The sequence below is a fragment of the Somniosus microcephalus genome, chromosome 34 (genome assembly GCF_052327205.1).
Source record: "Somniosus microcephalus isolate GS21.2 chromosome 34, FLI_Smic_1.0, whole genome shotgun sequence".
NCBI classification, from domain to species: domain Eukaryota; kingdom Metazoa; phylum Chordata; class Chondrichthyes; order Squaliformes; family Somniosidae; genus Somniosus; species Somniosus microcephalus.
The window spans coordinates 17264444-17282468 of record NC_141020.1 but is presented as its reverse complement, the minus strand read 5'-3'; the positions used below and the strand labels follow the sequence as shown (position 1 = coordinate 17282468).

Below are 18025 nucleotides of genomic sequence, written 5' to 3'. Positions count from 1 at the left end.
TTCACAAACAGCTGACATCTGTTAATTTGGACAGACCAGGCAGGACCTTTCCCCGGATCGACCGGGTCCCAATGGATTCAGGTCTGTGGGGTACTTTGATCTGTGCAACATTAGGATCTTTCCACCTGGAAGTCCCAATTAACAGGGTTCAAACTGCATGGCACAGGTACAGTGAAAACTTACTTTACATATATACAGGGCAAGGTTTAAGAAAGGTTAAAACATTCAAAACATGTACATATTCTAGCATTTAAACAGAAGACAGATCAGACATAATATTACAAAAAATACATGGAAATCAGAAAACATTTTTCTAAGTCTTCTAAAAAACATTAGTCACTTCCAAGATAAAACATTTTGGACGCCTCCATTACCAAATTCCGTTACCCACAGCCTAGGAGAATATAACAGAGCGCCCAAGTGTTGCACTGGACTTTCTCTTGGTGGGAGAGAAGTAAGCAGAGATGCAAGGGCGAACGATATGACCTTCTAAAGCTGTAGGTAACGGGACTGCCTCAACACTGCTGCGCGCTAGAACATAACCTAGCAGAGCTTTACCAGTCAGTGGGGCCGCTAGACCAGGCGTTTCAGTGCGTTAGATTCGAGAACAAGACGGCGCCAGGTCTGGCCAAATATATTGCGGAAACTGCACCAGTGGGAGGAACGGTCAAGGAAAACATTGCGTTGCCAATTTCCCCATGAAACACTTGTGCTAGGGCAACATCAAGCTGGTAAAGGCTATCCAACCTCTCTCACTGCTCTCTCTGGACTTTTACAGTTCTTTGCTTCATTTTGCTCAGATTTTTCAAGGGCCAGTTACTTTATAGCAGTTCCTTCCTAAGACTCATGCTTATTCTGCTGAACTGAAGACAATGATTACCCCACTCGCCAGCCAGCAGGCCCGCTGCAGCTTACCTGATGCCACGCCTTCTCTTGCTGTAGCGGTAGCAGTCATAGGCGTAGTGGCCGCGCTCGCCGCATTGATAGCAACGGTCATTGGGGTCAAACTGGCGGCGAGCAGGAGGACGGCCAAAGCGCGACTTGCGCGACATCCCATTCGACAGCTCGACACGTACCCTCGATCCACACAGAACCCTGAAAAAGAGATAGAGAGAAAGGAGTTTCTAAAGAGCTAGGGGGCAACGGAGCCTCATACTATAGACAGCGGTACATACACTTCAGGTCCTTAACCCCATGTTGAATTCTCTACATAAAAAAGGTCCTGGAGACAGAGTAGTCATTTGCAACCAGCTAGCTGCGTGCTGTACTAAACCCCCACCTTTCCTTATCTCCGACACCAAATAGTCATCAAGTCCCACCCCAGGGACTTGAGCACAAAATTCCAGGCTGACACTCCAGTGCAGTACTGAGGGAGTGCTGCACTGTTGGGGGTGCCGTCTTTCGGATGAGACGTTAAACTCTCAGGTGGACGTAAAAGATGGCATAGCGCTATTTTCAAGAGCAGGGGAGTTCTCCCCGGTGTCCAGGGGCCAATATTTATCCCTCAATCAACATCACTAAAACAGATGATCTGGTCATTATCAAATTGCTGTTTGTGGGAGCTTGCTGTGTGCTAATTGGCTGCTGCGTTTCCTACATTACAACAGTGACTACACTTCAAAAGTACTTCATTGGCTGTAAAGCGCTTGTCCTGGGGTCTTGAGAGGCGCTATAGAAAAAGGCAAATCTTTCTTTTTCTATTTAAGTTTTAAGCAAAAAACACAAAATGCTGGAAATACACAACAGGCCCGTTGAAAAAGGAAAGATGGAATAAACGGGTCTTTTTCCGAGTGGCAGGCAGTGACTAGTGGGGTACCGCAGGGATTGGTCCTTGGGCCCCAGCTGTTCACAATATATATTAATGATCTAGACAAGGGAACTAGATGTAATATCTCCAAATTTGCAGACGACACAAAGCCGGGTGGGCGTGTGTGCTGTGAGGAGGATGCTGAGAAACTCCAGGATGATTTGGACAGGTTGGGTGATTGGGCAGAAGCATGGCAGATGCAATATAATGTGGATAAATGCGAGGTTATCCACTTTGGTGTCAAAAACAGGAAGGCAGATTATCTGAATGGCAATAGATTGGGAGAAGGGGAAGTGCAACAAGACCTGGGTGTCCTTGTGCACCAGTCGCTGAAGGTAAGCATGCAGGTGCAGCAGGCGGTTAAGAAGGCCAATGGCATATTGGCCTTCGTAGCGAGAGGGTTTGAGTACAGGAACAAGGATGTCTTGCTGCAGTTGTACAGGGCCTTGGTGAGACCACATCTTGGGTATTGTGTGCAGTTTTGGTCGCCTTATCTGAGGAAGGATGTTCTTGCCATGGAAGGAGTGCAGCGAAGATTCACCAGGCTGATACCTGGGATGGCAGGAATGACGTATGAGGAGAGATTGGGTCGATTGGGCTTGTACTCGCTGGAGTTTAGATGAGAGGGGATCTCATTGAAACTTATAAAATTCTGACAGGACTGGACAGACTAGAAGCTGGAAGGATGTTCCCGATGGTCGGGGAGTCCAGAACCAGGGGTCACAGTCTAAGGATAAGGGGTAGGCCATTTAGGACAGAAATGAGGAGGAATTTCTTCACCCAGAGAGTGGTGAACCTGTGGAATTCTCTACCACAGAAGGCAGTAGAGGCCAATTCATTAAATATATTCAAGAAGGAGTTGGATATATTTCTTAAGGCTAAAGGGATCAAGGGGTATGGGGAGAAAGCAGGGACAGGGTACTGAATTTGGATGATCAGCCATGATCGCATTGAATGGCGGAGCAGGCTCAAGGGGCCGAATGGCCTACTCCTGCTCCTATCTTCTATGTTTCTATGAAAGATGGGTTCAAATTTCTTGACAGCGTCCCCAACTCAAACACTGACCCATCTGGAGCGCGGCACCCGCTGCTTATTTCCAGCATTCCATTCTTTTTCCAAATCTCTAGTTTTTCCAAAACAAGTGCATTCATTAAAACTTATTTACCACACTAAGAAATCTGACATTGCATTGCAAAGCTCAGCTTGAGGTCGCCAATCACCCACTGCCCAAGTAGGCATTGCCCATTTGTGCCCATACATTATTCAACTCACAGCCAAGCCCAACCCAAAATCCCCAAGGGCACTTTCCAGGAGATGTGATCAAGAGAGGGCAACCTGGCTGATTTTTCTCCTTCCTAATACACGGTAGCAAAGGCACCACCACCCCCCCCCATCTTCACTGCTGAGGGGTGACCTGATAGAGGCCTTTAAGATTATGAGAGGGTTTGATAGGCTAGACGTAGAGAAAATGTTTCCACTTGTGGGGGTAATCCAGAGCATGGGGCTATAAATATAAGATAGTCACCAATGAAACCAATAGAGAATTCAGGAGAAAATTCTTTCCCTAGAGTGGTTAGAATGTGGAGCTCACTACCACAGGAAACTCTTTGGAATCCGGCACCGACGGGACCGGGATGGTGCCGGTTGATTAAAAATTCCAGATGACGGAGAGGGTTATCTACCAAGTATACAGTAATTGGGTGCTCACCTACAGAATGTTGTGGTAAATGGATGGTGGATGATGCTTGATTAAGTACAGTACTGCCAGTGGAGGGTAATCCATAACTCTTTAATTACTTAACAGTAAAACAAAACTTATACAGTAAACGACTGTATACAGCGCGGGAGAGTCGGACTCCTGTTATTGAGGGGTTCCGACTTCCGACAGCGCCAAGAAGCAGAGTAATGTCGGATTGGAGAACTACCCCCACTAACCAACTCGGCCACCGCGGGGGGCTTGGACTCAGCAACATTTCCGGTTATTGAGGTGTTGTTTTCGGAGTATGAATTTTGCCGGTTAATAGAGAATTCCGGATATTTAGGTGCCGTTTAAACGAGAGTTTCCTGTAGTTGAGGTGAATAGCATAGATATATGTAAGGGGAATCTAGATAAACATGAGGGAGAACGGATACGGCAATAGGGTTAGATGTGGGTGGGTTGGGGGGGGGAGAAGGAGGCTTGTGTGGAGCATAAAACGCAGCATGTTCCAGTTGGGCCGAGTGACCAGTTTCTGTGCTGTACATTCTATGCAAGACTGGAGATGGAAGCTGGGATCTTTGTGGGGTTTTGAGACTCGGTCATTTACCGTTCAAACCAGATCACACATCAAGGGAGCCCCGCCTCACGGTTGCCAGTGGAAACTGGGTGCGCCACTATTGCACCTGCACAGTTTGAGGGGGCTTTACGAGATACTCACTTGCCATCCATCCCACGCACGGCATCCTCCGCATCTCTGGGGTCTTCGAACTCCACAAAAGCGAAACCCGGAGGGTTCCGCGCCACCCACACGTTCCTCAAAGGGCCATAGTAGCTGAAAGCTCGCTCCAGCTCGCCTTTGGCCGCTCCCGTTCCCAAATCACCAACATAGACCTTGCAGTCTGACGCTCTGGAGCTTCTGGAGTAATACGACATTCTTCAGCTCCTGTACAAAAAGCAAAAAAAAAACCATCCCATCAATTCCCAGAGAAGCAATCATTTTCTTCAATTATATAATCGGCACCTCCAACTCTGGCCTCTTGAGCATCCCTGATTTTAATCGCTCCACCATTGGTGGCCGTGCCTTCAGCTGCCTGGGCCCGAAGCTCTGGAATTCCCTCCCTAAACCTCTCCGCTCCTTCGCAGCTGCCTCCCATTCTGCCAGAGCATTTCACACCTAATCTAGAGCCGTCTTTTGTCTCTTTACTAGTCCTATCACCATCTCGTCTCGTCTCGTCTCGAATACCTCCTAATGGCTCTTCACTTCTTTTGTCCTCTCCCAGCCCTGCCTTTCGATCTATTTCATTTACTTTCCAGTTTTGAAGAAGGGTTAGACCCGAAACGTCGACTCTATTTCTCTCTCCACGGATGTTGCCTGGCCTGCTGAGTTTTTCCAGCATTTTCTGTTGTTACTCCTTAAAACCTACCTCAGGTGCCCAAACATCTCATGTGGCTGAATCTCAAATTTTACTTTATAATTCTCCTGTGAAGCACCGTGGGACTTTTTAACCATGTTAAAGGCGCCATAAAAATGCAAGTTGTTGTTATATAATCACCGGCCACTTTCTATGTTCGGAGATAAAACTGGCTCAGAATCTGCCCACTTGCAATTGAAATGCATTAGTACAGAGCGCCAAGTGAGGTTTCTTGACATAGGTTGAGCTCGCAAAAAGAGCAACTCTTGTAAATTAATTTAGGAAGACTTTTTTGAAACAAAACAGAAACTCCATTAAGTACAAATCTCAGGACATGGCCATTAAGAAGATTGCAACACCTCAAGGATAAAATACCATTTACCCAAAATGTCAGATGTCTTCTAGCAGTGTAATGGGTTTGGTTCGCTGCAATCTCCTTTAGGAAGCGGGTCAGTATTATTTTTAGCCCATTTCCATGCGGTTGTGCCAAGTACGTTCTCCGAAAACTTGCACCACTGCTAATGCTCCCATTGCTACAAGAGCCAACACCAAACGTGGTTCAAGGCCACAGCACACAGCTGGTCGGACAGCAGGCATCTCTCACCTGTACAAGTTCATCTGGGACAATGAGAAATTGGCAGCGGCTCCATTCAGCCGTGGCTCAGTGGGCAGCACTCTCGCCTCTGTGGGTTCAAATCTCATTCCAGAAACTTGAGCAAAAAAAAAAAAATCCAGGCTGACACTCCAGTGCGGTATGAGGGAGTGCTGCACTGTCGGAGGCGCCATTAAACCGAGGCCCTGTCTGCTCCCTCAAGTGGACAGAAAAGATCCCATGGCACTATTTCGAAGAAGAGCAGGGAACATAGAAGATAGGAGCAGGAGCAGGCCATTTGGCCCCTCGAGCCTGTTCCGGCATTTAATGAGATCATGGCTGATCATCCAAACTCAGTCCCCTGTCCCTGCTTTCTCCCCATATCTCTTGATCCCTTTAGCCTTAAGAAATATATCCAACTCCTTCTTGAATATATTTAATGAATTGGTCTCTACTGCCTTCTGTGGTAGAGAATTCCACAGGTTCACCACTCTCTGGGTGAAGAAATTCTTCCTCATCTCAGTCCTAAATGGCTTACCCCTTATCCTTAGACTGCGACCCCTGGTTCTGGACTCCCCGACCATCGGGAACATCCTTCCTGCATCTAGTCTGTCTAGTCCTGTTAGAATTTTATAAGTTTCAATGAGATCCCCTCTCATTCTTCTAAACTCCAGCGAGTATAAGCCCAGTCGACCCAATCTCTCCTCATACGTCATTCCTGCCAACCCAGGTATCAGTCTGTATCCCAGGTATCGGTCTTGGCCAATATTTATCCCCCAATCAACATAACAAAAAACAGATTATCTGGTCATTATTGCCCTTTAGGCAATTGAAAGGAGTCCAGGAGGCCACATTGACCCAGATTTATATTATAAGGATATCTATCTGCAGTACGAGGTGATCTCCTCCCCAGAAACAGGCCCAGCTCTCGAATGAAGCAAAACAGCGAATTAGAGTTCACCACACGAGCCGGCAGCCTGCTCCACTATTCTCTCGGAAAAAGAAGAACCGCCCAACAGCCAAGCTAGTTGTTACGTCGTATTTACAGTACAGGAACAGGCCAGGTTGACGACGACAATCTGGCTGCTTTTCATGGCCATTTTCTGGTGCCAGCCCATAAATTGGCAGATTTATTGAATTCTATTTCACAACTGGCTGCGAGTTAGTCGAGGCCAGCCCTCTTGTCCACATGCCCGCACGCAAACATCTTTTCTACGTCTACCCTATCAAACCCCATCATAATTTTTAAAGACCTCTATTATGCATCCCTCAGCCCTCTTTTCCAAAGAGCCCCACCCAGCCGGTTCAGCAGATCATCCTTGGAAATGTTTTTTTGCCCCGTCTCCAGTGCCTTTATATCCTTTTTAAATATGGAGATCAGAACTGTGCACAGTATGCCAAGCGTTTTCTAACCAAGATTCTATATAGTCAACATAACCGCTCTTGTTTTTCAATTCTATCCCTCTAGAAATGAACCAGAGCTTGGTTTGCATTTTATACGGCCTTGTTAACCTGTGTCGATACTTTTAAATGATTTATGAATCTGTAGTTCTGCCCTTACGTAACTTGTAAGCGTGACCTTTGGTTTGCCTTAACCTATCCAGTTGAAATGTCAACATGAACACAAACTAATCCCGTTATCATTTTCAAACCTCGATCAAATCACCCCCCGAGTCCACGCTTCTCTAAAGTGCACACACCCAGCTCCTCTAATGCAAAGGCAAAATACCGCGGATGCTGGAAGTCTGAAATATAAACAGAAAATGCTGGAAATAATCAGGTCAAGAATCGTCTGTGGAGCAAGAAACAGAGTTAATGTTTCAGGTGCAGAACTGATGAAAGGTCACCGGCCTGAAACCTTAACTCGGTTGCTCTCTCCACAGAGGCTGCCTGACCTGCGGAGTATTTCCAGCATTTTTCGGTTTATATCCCAGCTCTAAGCCTATCCGGGGGACGAAAGGGTTTTAAACGGCCAATTAATCTTTTTGGCCCTTCTCCGCACGCTTTCCAAAGCCTCAATATGATCGAACAATATGACCAAGAGTGGGCATAGCTGCTGCGACTCAGCTTTGGGGGGCTGCTGCCCTACACTGAACATTTGTGCTTTCACCCTTCGATCCTTTACCATGTTAAAGTATTTATAAAAAGAGCAACACAGGCAGGGTTGGGTTGTTAAACTTGTTTCAGCCAGATCGAGACAGAGACAAAGACAAAGAAGCAAAGGCAAAACTATAGCCGCACTCACTGTGTATGTATAAACAGCGAGAATTTTCCGTCTAACACGGTGTTGTGAACATAAACAGCCATATGAAAATACATATGCAAATAACAAGCTAACTTTCAGGGTTATGTGGACTCTCCCTATTCCCATCGACTCAATCACGGACAAAGCCGTCTCTGATCACTTCCTCGTGCCCCTCTTCCAACCACACTTGCTCTGCATTCACCGCTGGGGGGGGGGGATAAAGCTCTCCCAAGTCACTTACGACACAAACTCCCAACGATACTGCTGCAGCGGTCAATCTGCTCAACGGTCAGCCCGTGGCGCAGTGGGCAGCACCCTCGCCTCGGAGTCAGAGGGTGGTGGGTTCAACTCCCACTGCAGAGACTCGAGCACAAAATCCAGGCTGACACTCCAGTGCAGTGCTGAGGGAGTGCTGCACTGTCGGAGCTGTTGTCTTTCGGATGAGACAATAAACCAAGGCCCCCATCAGCTCTCTCAGAAGATCCCACGGCACTATTTCAAAGAGGACCAAGGGAGTTATCGCCGGTGTCCTGGTAAATAATTATCCCTCAATCAGCAGCACTAACACAGATTATTTGGTCAATATCTCATCACTGTGCACAAATTGGCTGCCGCGTTTCCTACATTACAAGTGACTACACTTTAAAAAGTACTTCATTGGCTGTAAAGCACTTTGGGATGTCCGGTTGTCATGAAAGGCGCTATATAAACACCTGTAGGAATGGAGGTTCCTAACTAAATAATTCAGCTCAACTCGATGGATTAAAAGACTGGAATTTAATAACAACGAAGTTTGCTGGATGTTACAAAGAGGAAATCAAAACACGTTCGTTCAAGATGCCAGGTAGTCGAAGACTGCTGGAAAGTTCTCTAAGCTGACGTCAGGACGTCCCCACGTTCTTCACGCCACTGGCGGTCACGTGATCGGCGCCATGACATCACCACGCAGGATAAAGGCAAACACACACTGTAAAGGTAACAATCAGTTTAAAGGTGCAGTCCCCGGCTGCACTATAATACAATTATTAAGGGGATTATACTAAAGTACACTGAGTCTCTTGTGGCTCCTCCACACACCTTTCATTCTTTCTCACCTCCTTTGATGCCCTCCTCCCCAGCAATACCATTACTCGCTAATCCTGGTCGTTACCCCTAGTAGGCCCCATCTTTGCTCCCTTAAGTCCAAGAGATGCAGACTTGAACATACCTGGGGCACAACTGGTTTAACTATTCGTCGCCGGATCTGGCTGGACCACATCAAGCACTCAGTGTCCAAAACTACTCACTGCTCCACGATCATCCTGCAATGCAAAGATAACCCTCGACTTCTTTCTCTCGTTTCTCTCCAATTTCTCATTCCCTCTCCAAGCTCAACTTGTTCCTGAAACCCACCTCCAACTCTCTTGACCCTATTCCCACCAAACTGCTGACCACCCAACTTCCCTTCCTGGCCCCCATGCTAGCTGATATCGTTAACGGTTCTCTCCCCCCTCGGATACTGGCCCCCTCCTTTTCAAATCTGCAGCGATCACCTGTCCTCAAAAACCCACCCTTGACCCCGTCCTTGCAAACTACAGGAAACCCTGTTAACCGGCAAAATTCAGGAGTAGATTCAGGTAAGTTTTACTTCATATTAGTGGCAGTTCCTGGATCTGTGGCTGTGTAACTGGGGTGCGTGCACTTGCTGCTAAGCAACAGGGACACTTGGTCTGTGGCCGGAGTTCCTGCACATGTTGCTAAGCAACAGGGAAGCCTGGATTTGTTGCTGTGTACGGGGCTCTCGTACCTTTTAAACTAGACCTCTCTGTAATCTGGACTTTTTGATAAACCGGTACCACGGCAGTCCCGTTGGTGCCGGATGATAAAGAGCTTCCTGTACTGCCCCCCATCTCCAAAGTCCTTGAATGGCTCATCGCCTCCCAAATTAGTGCCCAACCCTGCAGCTCCAATCAGGATTCTGCCCCTGCCACAGCACTGAAACTGCCTTAATCAAAGTCACAAATGACATCCTCTCTGACTGTGACCATGGAGCACTATCCCTCTTCATCCATCGCGACCACACCATCACCCTCCTCCTCCATCTCCTCGGTTGTCCAGCTGAGTGGGACTGCTATCGCCCGGTCCCACTCTTGTCTATCCAGTCGTAGCCAGAGAATCTCCTGCAATGGCGACTCTTCCCGCCCCCACACCTCTGGAGTCCCCCAAGGGTCTATCCTCAGTCCCCACCCATCTCTCATCCACATGCTGCCCCGATGCAACATCAGCTGATGTCATGAAGTCAGATTCACAGAGGTTCTCTCAGAACCTAACCCATTTGAAGTCGGGTCAGAAAGAAACACCACTCACCACTAGACTGGGATGAGTGGGTTGTCCTATGAGGAGAGATTGAGCCTATGCTCTCTGGAGTTTAGAAGAATGAAGGTGATCTTATTTCAAGATTTTGAAGGGGATTGACAGGGTAGATGCGGAGAGGTTGTTTCCCCCTGGCTGGAGAGTCTAGAATGAGGGGGCATAGTCTCAGGATAAGGGGTTGGCCATTTAAGACTGAGATGAGGAAGAATTTCTTCACTCAGAGGGTTGTGAATCTTTGGAATTCTTTACCCCAGAGGGCTGCGATGCTCAGTTATTGAGTGTATTCAAGGCCGAGAGCGACAGATTTTTGGACTCTAGGGGAATCAAGGGATATGGGGATGGGGCGGGGAAGTGGCGTTGCGGCCGAAGACCAGCCATGGTCTTATTGAATGGCGGAGAAGGCTCGAGGGGCCCTATGGACCACTCCTGCTCCTAATCCACATGTTCTTAGAACAAGTAGCAAAGGAACGGCAGGCAGATAGCTTTAAGAGTGAGCGAAAAGATTTGAGGAATGTGTCACGGAGTGACACGCCTTAGATCTGCCATCTTAACCGGGGCAGGGGCCAAATGGAGGCCAGCTGCTTCGCCATCAGTAAGAACATATGAAATAGAAGCAGGAGTCGGCCATTTGGCCCCTCGAGCCTGCTCCGCCAATGAGATCATGGCTGATCTTCTACCTCATCTCCACTTTCCCGCACTATCCCCATATCCCTTGATTCCTTTAATATTCCAAAAATCTATCGATCTCTATCTTGAATATACTCGGAGCCTCCACAGCCCTCTGGGGTAGAGAATTCCAAAGATTCACCACCCTCTGAGTGAAGAAATTTCTCCTCATCTCAGTCCTAAATGGCCGACCCCTTATTCTGAGACTGTGACCCCTGGTTCTAGACTCCCCAGCCAGGGGAAACATCCTCCCTGCATCTACCCTGCCAAGCCCTGTAAGAATTTTGTATGTTTCAATGAGATCACCTCTCATTCTTCTAAACTCTAGAGAATATAGGCCCAGTCTACTCAATCTCTCCTCAATAGGACAACCCTCTCATCCCAGGAACCAGTCTCGAAAGGCCCCTTTACTGCAAGGTTATTAATGAACCCTTTCTTGTTGCACAATACTAGATCTAAAATAGCCTGTTCCCTAGTTGGTTCCTCAACATACTGATCTAGAAAACTATCTTGCATACATTCCATGAATTCATCCTCCACACTATTACTGCAAATTTGGTTTGCCCAGTCTATATGTAGATTAAAGTCTACTTCTTGATTTTCGGAGCTAAGATCCTTTCTCTCTCTACCGTCTTTATCCCATCCTTTATCAGGGCGACCCCTCCTTCTCCATTTTGCCTCTCTCTTCTAAAAGTATCCTGGAATATTTAGTTCCCAACAGTGGCCACTTTGCAACCACGTCTCGGTTATGGCTTACAGATCAAAGCTGTTAATTTCTATCTGTGCTATTAATTCATCTATTTTGTTGGGAATTATTCGCGTACTCAGATATAGTGCCTTTAGCTTGGACTTATTTCTACTTTTCCCTGATGTCACTTTAGTCACTGATGCTCTATTACCTTGGTTACTCTCTCTGTCCCATCCTGACCTGCTTAGTTTTACCCCAAACTCTGCTCTGCTCTCGAGCCTTGACATTACTCTCGCTGCTTTTAAATTTACTCTTTCCTGAATCCTCCCGACCCCCCCCTTCATTAGTTTAAAGCTCTGTCTACTGCCCTCATTATTCGGTTTGCCAGGGCACTGGTCCCAGCCCGGTTTAAGTGGAGCCCATCCCAATGAAACAGCTCCCTCTTTCCCCAGTACTGGTGCCAGTGCCCCATGAACTGAAACCCCTTCCTCCTACACCACTTTGAGCCACGCATTTAAACCTCGAATCTGTTTGTCCCGATGCCAATTTGCACGTGGCTCAGGTAACAATCCAGAGGTGACCACCCCTGAGGTTCTGCTTTTTAATTTAGATCCTAGCTCCTCAAACTCCCTCAGCAGAACCTCATTCCTAGTTCTACCTATGTCGTTGGGAGATGCAACCTGAAGGCATCACCTCAATCCATTCAAGCATCAGTTCAAAACTGAAATTGAGCACGTGCAGCACAGGAAGGGGGTGGCGAGAAAGAGAGGCCAGAGTACGTATTCTAAACTCGGGCCCGTTCACTCCACAGTCTTGAAAAACACAGTCTCTCACCAGTCACAGCAAACAAGTGCAGAATGTATCCTGGCGTTTATATGTTCAGACCGAGTCCAGTATTTTATGTAGTAAATGCGGAGTGCAATAGGTTAGCTGGTGCTTCCTATAAGAATTACTGGAACTTTGCAAATCCCTCTATGGCCTCGCGTCTCTATCTCTGCAATTTGCTTCAGCCCCACAACCACCCCGCCGAGGTATCTGTGCTCCTCTAATTCTGGCCTCTTGAGCATCCCCGATTTTAATCCCTCCACCATCGGTGGCCGTGTGTCCAGCTGCCTACGCCTTAAGCTCTGGAATTCCCTCCCTAAACTTCTCCGCCTCTCTTTCCGCCTTTAAGAGGCTCCTTAAAACCTACCTCTGACCAAGCTTTTGGTCAATCTGCCCTAATTTCTCCTTTTGGTTTTGTGAAGCGCCATGGGACGTTTTACTACGTTAACGGCACTAGATAAAGAACATTTCTTCTCGTTGTTTAGTGATGCATAGTGTCACATAGCAACATAGTGTGAAACAGACACCACAAAGTCATGCCAAAGTGATTAGAACCAGAGCTCGCTTCATGCAGAACTCCATATTCTAAACTGGAAGTGCGGCCAGAAACAAACTTCTCAAAATATGAAGCACAAAGCAACTTGTTCCAAAACCCACACAATTCACTCAAGTTATGTAGCTGATCGGATCGCTACAACCACACCTTAAATCACTATGTAATGTGGCAGTGCAGTTGGCATATTGCAGTATTTTAAAATCCCAAAGGCACTCACCAAGATAAATGCACTTCAATTAACAGATCCAATTTAGACAGAGCAGCTAATGGCTTATACCAATAACTCCGAGCCACACCAGCCAAAAGCAAACCACAGTAGAGAGGAGTAGCTTGTTGTAACAAGCTGTCGAGGCTTGACGGCTTATGGGAATTTTTTTTTATTTTTTAGCCTCCCTCCCTTGCAAACTTTCCCCACTCTGGGAAAAACTGACATCGACCAGGGTACCAAAGGTCTGGAATCCCTCTAGTATTCATTACTGGTAGTATTCTCGCACCGGAGTCAGAAGGTTGTGCGTCCGAGTCCCACTTCAGAGCACAAAATCTAGGCTGATGCGCCAGTGCAGTGCCGAGGGAGCGCTGCACTGTCGGAGGTGCCATCGCTCATACGAGACGTTAAACCGAAGCCCCGTCTGCCCTCTCGTGTGAATGCAAAAGATCCCATGGCACTATTCAAAGAACAGCAGGAGCATTCTCTTGGCCAAAATTGCTCCCTCAACTGACACTGCTAAAATAGATGTTCTGGTCAGTCTCACATTGCACGGTGGCATAGTGGTTAGCACTGTTGCCTCACAGCGCCAGGGACCCGGGTTCGAATCCGGCCTCGGGTGACTGTCTGTGTGGAGTTTGCACATTCTCCCTGTGTCTGCGTGGGTTTCCTCCGGGTGCTCCGGTTTCCTCCCACAGTCCAAAGATGTGCGGGTTAGGTTGATTGGCTATGATAAATTGACCCTTAGTGTTAGGGGGATTAAATACGTGGGGTTACAGGGATAGGGTGGGATATGCGTTGGTGTAGGGGTTACGGGGATCGGGTGGGATATGTGTTGGTGTAGGGGTTACGGGGATCGGGTGGGATATGTGTCGGTGCAGGCTCGATGGGCCGAAATGGCCTCTATCTGCACTGTGGGGTTTCTGTGCTGTTTGTGGAAGCTTGCTGTGCGCAATTTGACTGCCGCTTATCGTACAGTACAACAGTGACTACACTTCAAAAAGTACTTCATTGGCTGTAAAGCATTTGGGTTGTGAAAGGCACTATCTGAAGAGAAGTCTTTCTTTTCAGTATCTGATAAATGCCTCTTATTCATGCACAAGCCTCTGCAGCCTATCAGGATGCTATCTGACCATGGGAGCACCATGGCTGTACACTGCCCTAATATCCACACATTCATTTTCCAGCAGTCACTGAATAGTGGTCAGGAACACAGACCGCTTTCTCCCTCCCCCTGTAGTCCGTGACTGAGATCAGGCTGCTCAACGCCGACCTTCCTGCTCTGTATATTTTTTTTTAAATATTCGTTTATGGGATGTGGGCATCGCTGGCCAGGCCAGCATTTATTGCCAATCCCTAATTGCCCTTGAGAAGATGGTGGTGAGCTGCCTTCTTGAACCGCTGCAGTCCATATGGTGTAGGTACACCCACAATGCTGTTAGGAAGGGAGTTCCAGGATTTTGGCCCAGCGACAGTGAAGGAACGGCGATACAGGTCCAAGTCAGGATGGTGTGTGGCTTGGAGGGGAACTTGTAGGTGGTGATGTTCCCGTGCACCTGCTGTCCTTGTCCTTCTAAGTGGTAGAGGTTGCAGGTTTGGGAGGTGCTGCCGAAGCAGCCTTGGCGAGTTGCTGCAGTGCATCTTGTAAATGGTACACACTGCAGCCACGGTGCGCCGGTGGTGGAGGGAGTGAATGTTGAAAGTGGTGCCAATCAAGCGGGCTGCTTTATCCTGAATGGTGTCGAGCTTCTTGAGTGTTGTTGGAGCTGCACTCATCCAGGCAAGTGGAGAGTATTCCATCACACTCCTGACTTGTGCCTTGTAGATGGTGGAAAGGCTTTGGGGAGTCAGGAGGTGAGACACTCGCCACAGAATTCCCAGCCTCTGGCCTGCTCTTGTAGCCACAGTATTTATATGGCTGGTCCAGTTCAGTTTCTGATTAATGGTAACCCCCAGGATGTTGATAGTGGGGGATTCAGCGATGGTAATGCCATTGAATGTCAAGGGGAGATGGTTAGAGTCTTGCTTGTTGGAGATGGTCATTGCCTGGCACTTGTGTGGTGCGAATGTTACTCGCCACTTGTCAGCCCAAGTCTGAACGTTGTCCAGGTCTTGCTGCATATGGACACGGACTGCGTCAGTATCTGACGAGTCTCGAATGGTGCTGAACAGTGTGCCGTCATCAGCGAACATCCCCACTTCTGACCTTATGATGGAGGGAAGGTCATTGATGAAACAGCTGAAGATGGTTGGGCCTAGGACACGGCCCTGAGGAACTCCTGCAGTGATGTCATGTGATTGACATGAATGACCTCCAACAACCACAGCCAACTTCCTTTGTGCTAGGTATGATTCCAACCAATGGAGAGTTTTCCCCTTGATTCCCATTGATCAATGGTAACCCCCAGGATGTTGATGGTGGGGGATTCGGCGATGGTAATGCCATTGAATGTCAAGAGGCGGTAGTTAGACTCTCGCTTGTTGGAGATAGTCATTACCTGGCACTTTTGTGGCATGAATGTTACCTGCTCTGTATGGCTCAATGGTACCGTAGCATCATGGTTACGTTACTGTAATCCAGAGACCTGGACTAATCTACAGACACAAGTTCAAATCCCACCATGGCAGCTGGGAAATTTAAATTCAGTTAAGTAAATATAGTGTCAGTAATGGTGACCATGAAAATGACCGGATTGTTGGAAACTCCCATCTGGGAAGGAAACCTGCCGTCCTTACCTCTATGTGGCTCCAGACCCACAGCAAAGTGGCTGGCTCTTAGCTGGCCTCGGAAATGGCAGTGGTTTCAAGAACCACCTTCTCGAGGGCAATCGGGGATGGGCAATAAACACTGACCTCGCCAGCGACACCCACATCAAATGAATGAATAATTTTTTAAAAGCTAATCAATGCATTAACTCACCGAGGCATCGTGGAATTTCATTTCATCTTGAACACAGCTTTAGGGCTAGAATGCAAAGCGGCCTCAATATGCAGCCTAAATTTCAACATTAATAGCTAAGAAAAAGTTTTTTGAAAAAAAATTAACAGGGTGAAAGTAGTACGGCAACAGCTTTGAGTGGACTGAAATTACCCTTCTAGAAAAAAGGCAAAGAAACTCACACCCCCCTGCAGCAGATTAAGGTAGCGAATAGATCAGGTAGGTACAAGACTCTGTCCCCATCAACAGCCAAAGCGGTGGTAGAGTTGCGACAAACCACCTCAGCATTCCCAGAGAAATGAAGAGCCAGTTAATAAAGAGTCCACAGTACTCTTGCCAGTCATCCTGCATGGATACCAGGGCAGACTCGATGGGATGATTGGCCTCCTTCTGTGTCGTACCATTCTACGAAAGGGAGGAACCCCAACTGCGGCCAAATAGTCACTGGTAATAGAGGGGGATTGGAATACCCCAGCAAAGGAGGGAAAGGTGGGGAAAAGAGATTGCTGGTACTAAGTGAGACTCAGTGGGTTGCACTCTCGCCCCACTCCAGAGACTTGAGCACAAAAATCTAGGCGGACACTCCTAGTGCTGTACTGAGGGAGTGCTGCACTGTCGGAAGGGGCCGTCTTTCGGATGAGACGTTAAACCGAGGCCCCTTCTGCTCTCTCTGGTGGATGTAAAAGATCCCATGGCACTATTTCGAAGAAGAGCAGGGGGAGTTCTCCCCGGTGTCCTGGAGCCAATATTTATCCCTCAATCAACATCACTAAAACAGATTATCTGGTCATTATCACAATGCTGTTTGTGGGAGCTTGCTGTGCACAAACTGGCTGCCGCATGTCCTGCATTACAACAATGACTAGACTTTAAAAAGTACTTCATTGGCTGTAAAGCGCTTTGGGGCGTGAAAGGCGCTATATAAATGCAAGTCTTTCTTTCTCGTTTGTTTAAAGAATGAAAGGCTCCTTCTGACATTTAAATGGGTCTCCTTTTACCATCAGGGGCCGCCCCAGTGCAAGGGACCGGGGAGCCCGCGCCGCCCAGCGCCGGGTCTAGAGGTGGAGTCCGAGTGCTCAGCTTCCTCCGCTCCGGGGGACACGCGGCCCACCTGGCCGGCCACAGACGCCCCAACTCCCCACCATCTCCCTGCCCAAACCCCCCGGCTCAGTCGGGCCCGCCATCAGCCTGAGGTTGAAAAGCGCGGCGGCTGGCTCTCCCGTGCCCGGCTGGCCCATCACCCGGCCCCGCTGTAACAAAGGCCTGCGGCCTAGCACCCGCCACCACGCCGCCGCCGCACGGCGCCCCGACCCGGACTTCGAAACACACACAAAGAAGGAGCGGCGCTCGCAGGCCCAGCCCGCGGCCTCCCCTTCACCGCCGCGCCCCTCACCCTGATCTCCGCCCGGGTTATGTTGCTGTATTTTTACCGTTTTCTCGGCCTCTGTCCCGCTCTCGCCACCCGCGGAACTCCGCGCCTGCGCACTCGCCTCACACACGCGAAGCAGCCGAACGCATGCGCAGTCTGGCCGCGCTCGGAGCCGCGCACGCGCACTTTGTCACCGATAGCGGAAGCGGCGCATGCGCAGTTTGCCATCGTTCGCCGGGCGGGATCGGCGCAAGCGCAGTTTGTCGTCCCTCGGGGCGGGAGCGGCGCAAGCGCAATTTGTCATCCCTCGGGCGGGAGCGGCGCGTGCGTATTTTTAGCGGGAGCCGCGCATGCGCAGTTTGCCGTCGCTCGCCGCCGGGACAGCGGAACATGCGCACTGCACGCACCCGCCGGATGGGAATGAGCATGCGCGCTGGGTGCAGCCGGCCCGAAGCCGCGGGAGGGCGCTGTTGAGCGCCCCTCAAGAACACAGGCGGGAAGCGGGCGATACCTGCGCCTGAGTGGATGGGCGCAAGGCGCACGCAATATTGGGCCTCCTCTCTCATTATCATCCAGCCTGCGAGTGGCGGACACCTAATTGCTGTTTGTGGGAGTGCTGATATGGCCGCCTAAAGATGGTGGCAAGAAGTTTGACAAGAATGTACTGAAAG

General features: G+C 48.7%; 1 protein-coding gene across 8 annotated transcripts in view; it reads right to left on the bottom strand.

Moving 5' to 3' along the window:
* srsf7a (serine and arginine rich splicing factor 7a) overlaps positions 1–17524 on the bottom strand; it is a 28658-nt gene extending 11134 nt beyond the window's left edge. For 7 of the 8 annotated variants that reach the window (XR_015074556.1, XR_015074555.1, XM_085973482.1 and 4 more), the window contains exons 1-3: positions 17416–17524; positions 4225–4449; positions 916–1095 (exon numbers count right to left, since the gene is read on the bottom strand). Coding sequence is in view for 6 of the 8 variants with exons in the window: in XM_085973482.1 (XP_085829608.1) it covers positions 916–1095; positions 4225–4439 (395 nt within the window). In the remaining 2 variants the exon portion in view is untranslated. Of the gene's footprint in view, positions 1–915; positions 1096–4224; positions 4450–15967; positions 16013–17415 lie in introns of all 8 variants that reach the window. The other variant, XM_085973478.1, reaches the window with a different exon arrangement.
* Between the last annotated feature and the right edge of the window lie 501 nt (positions 17525–18025).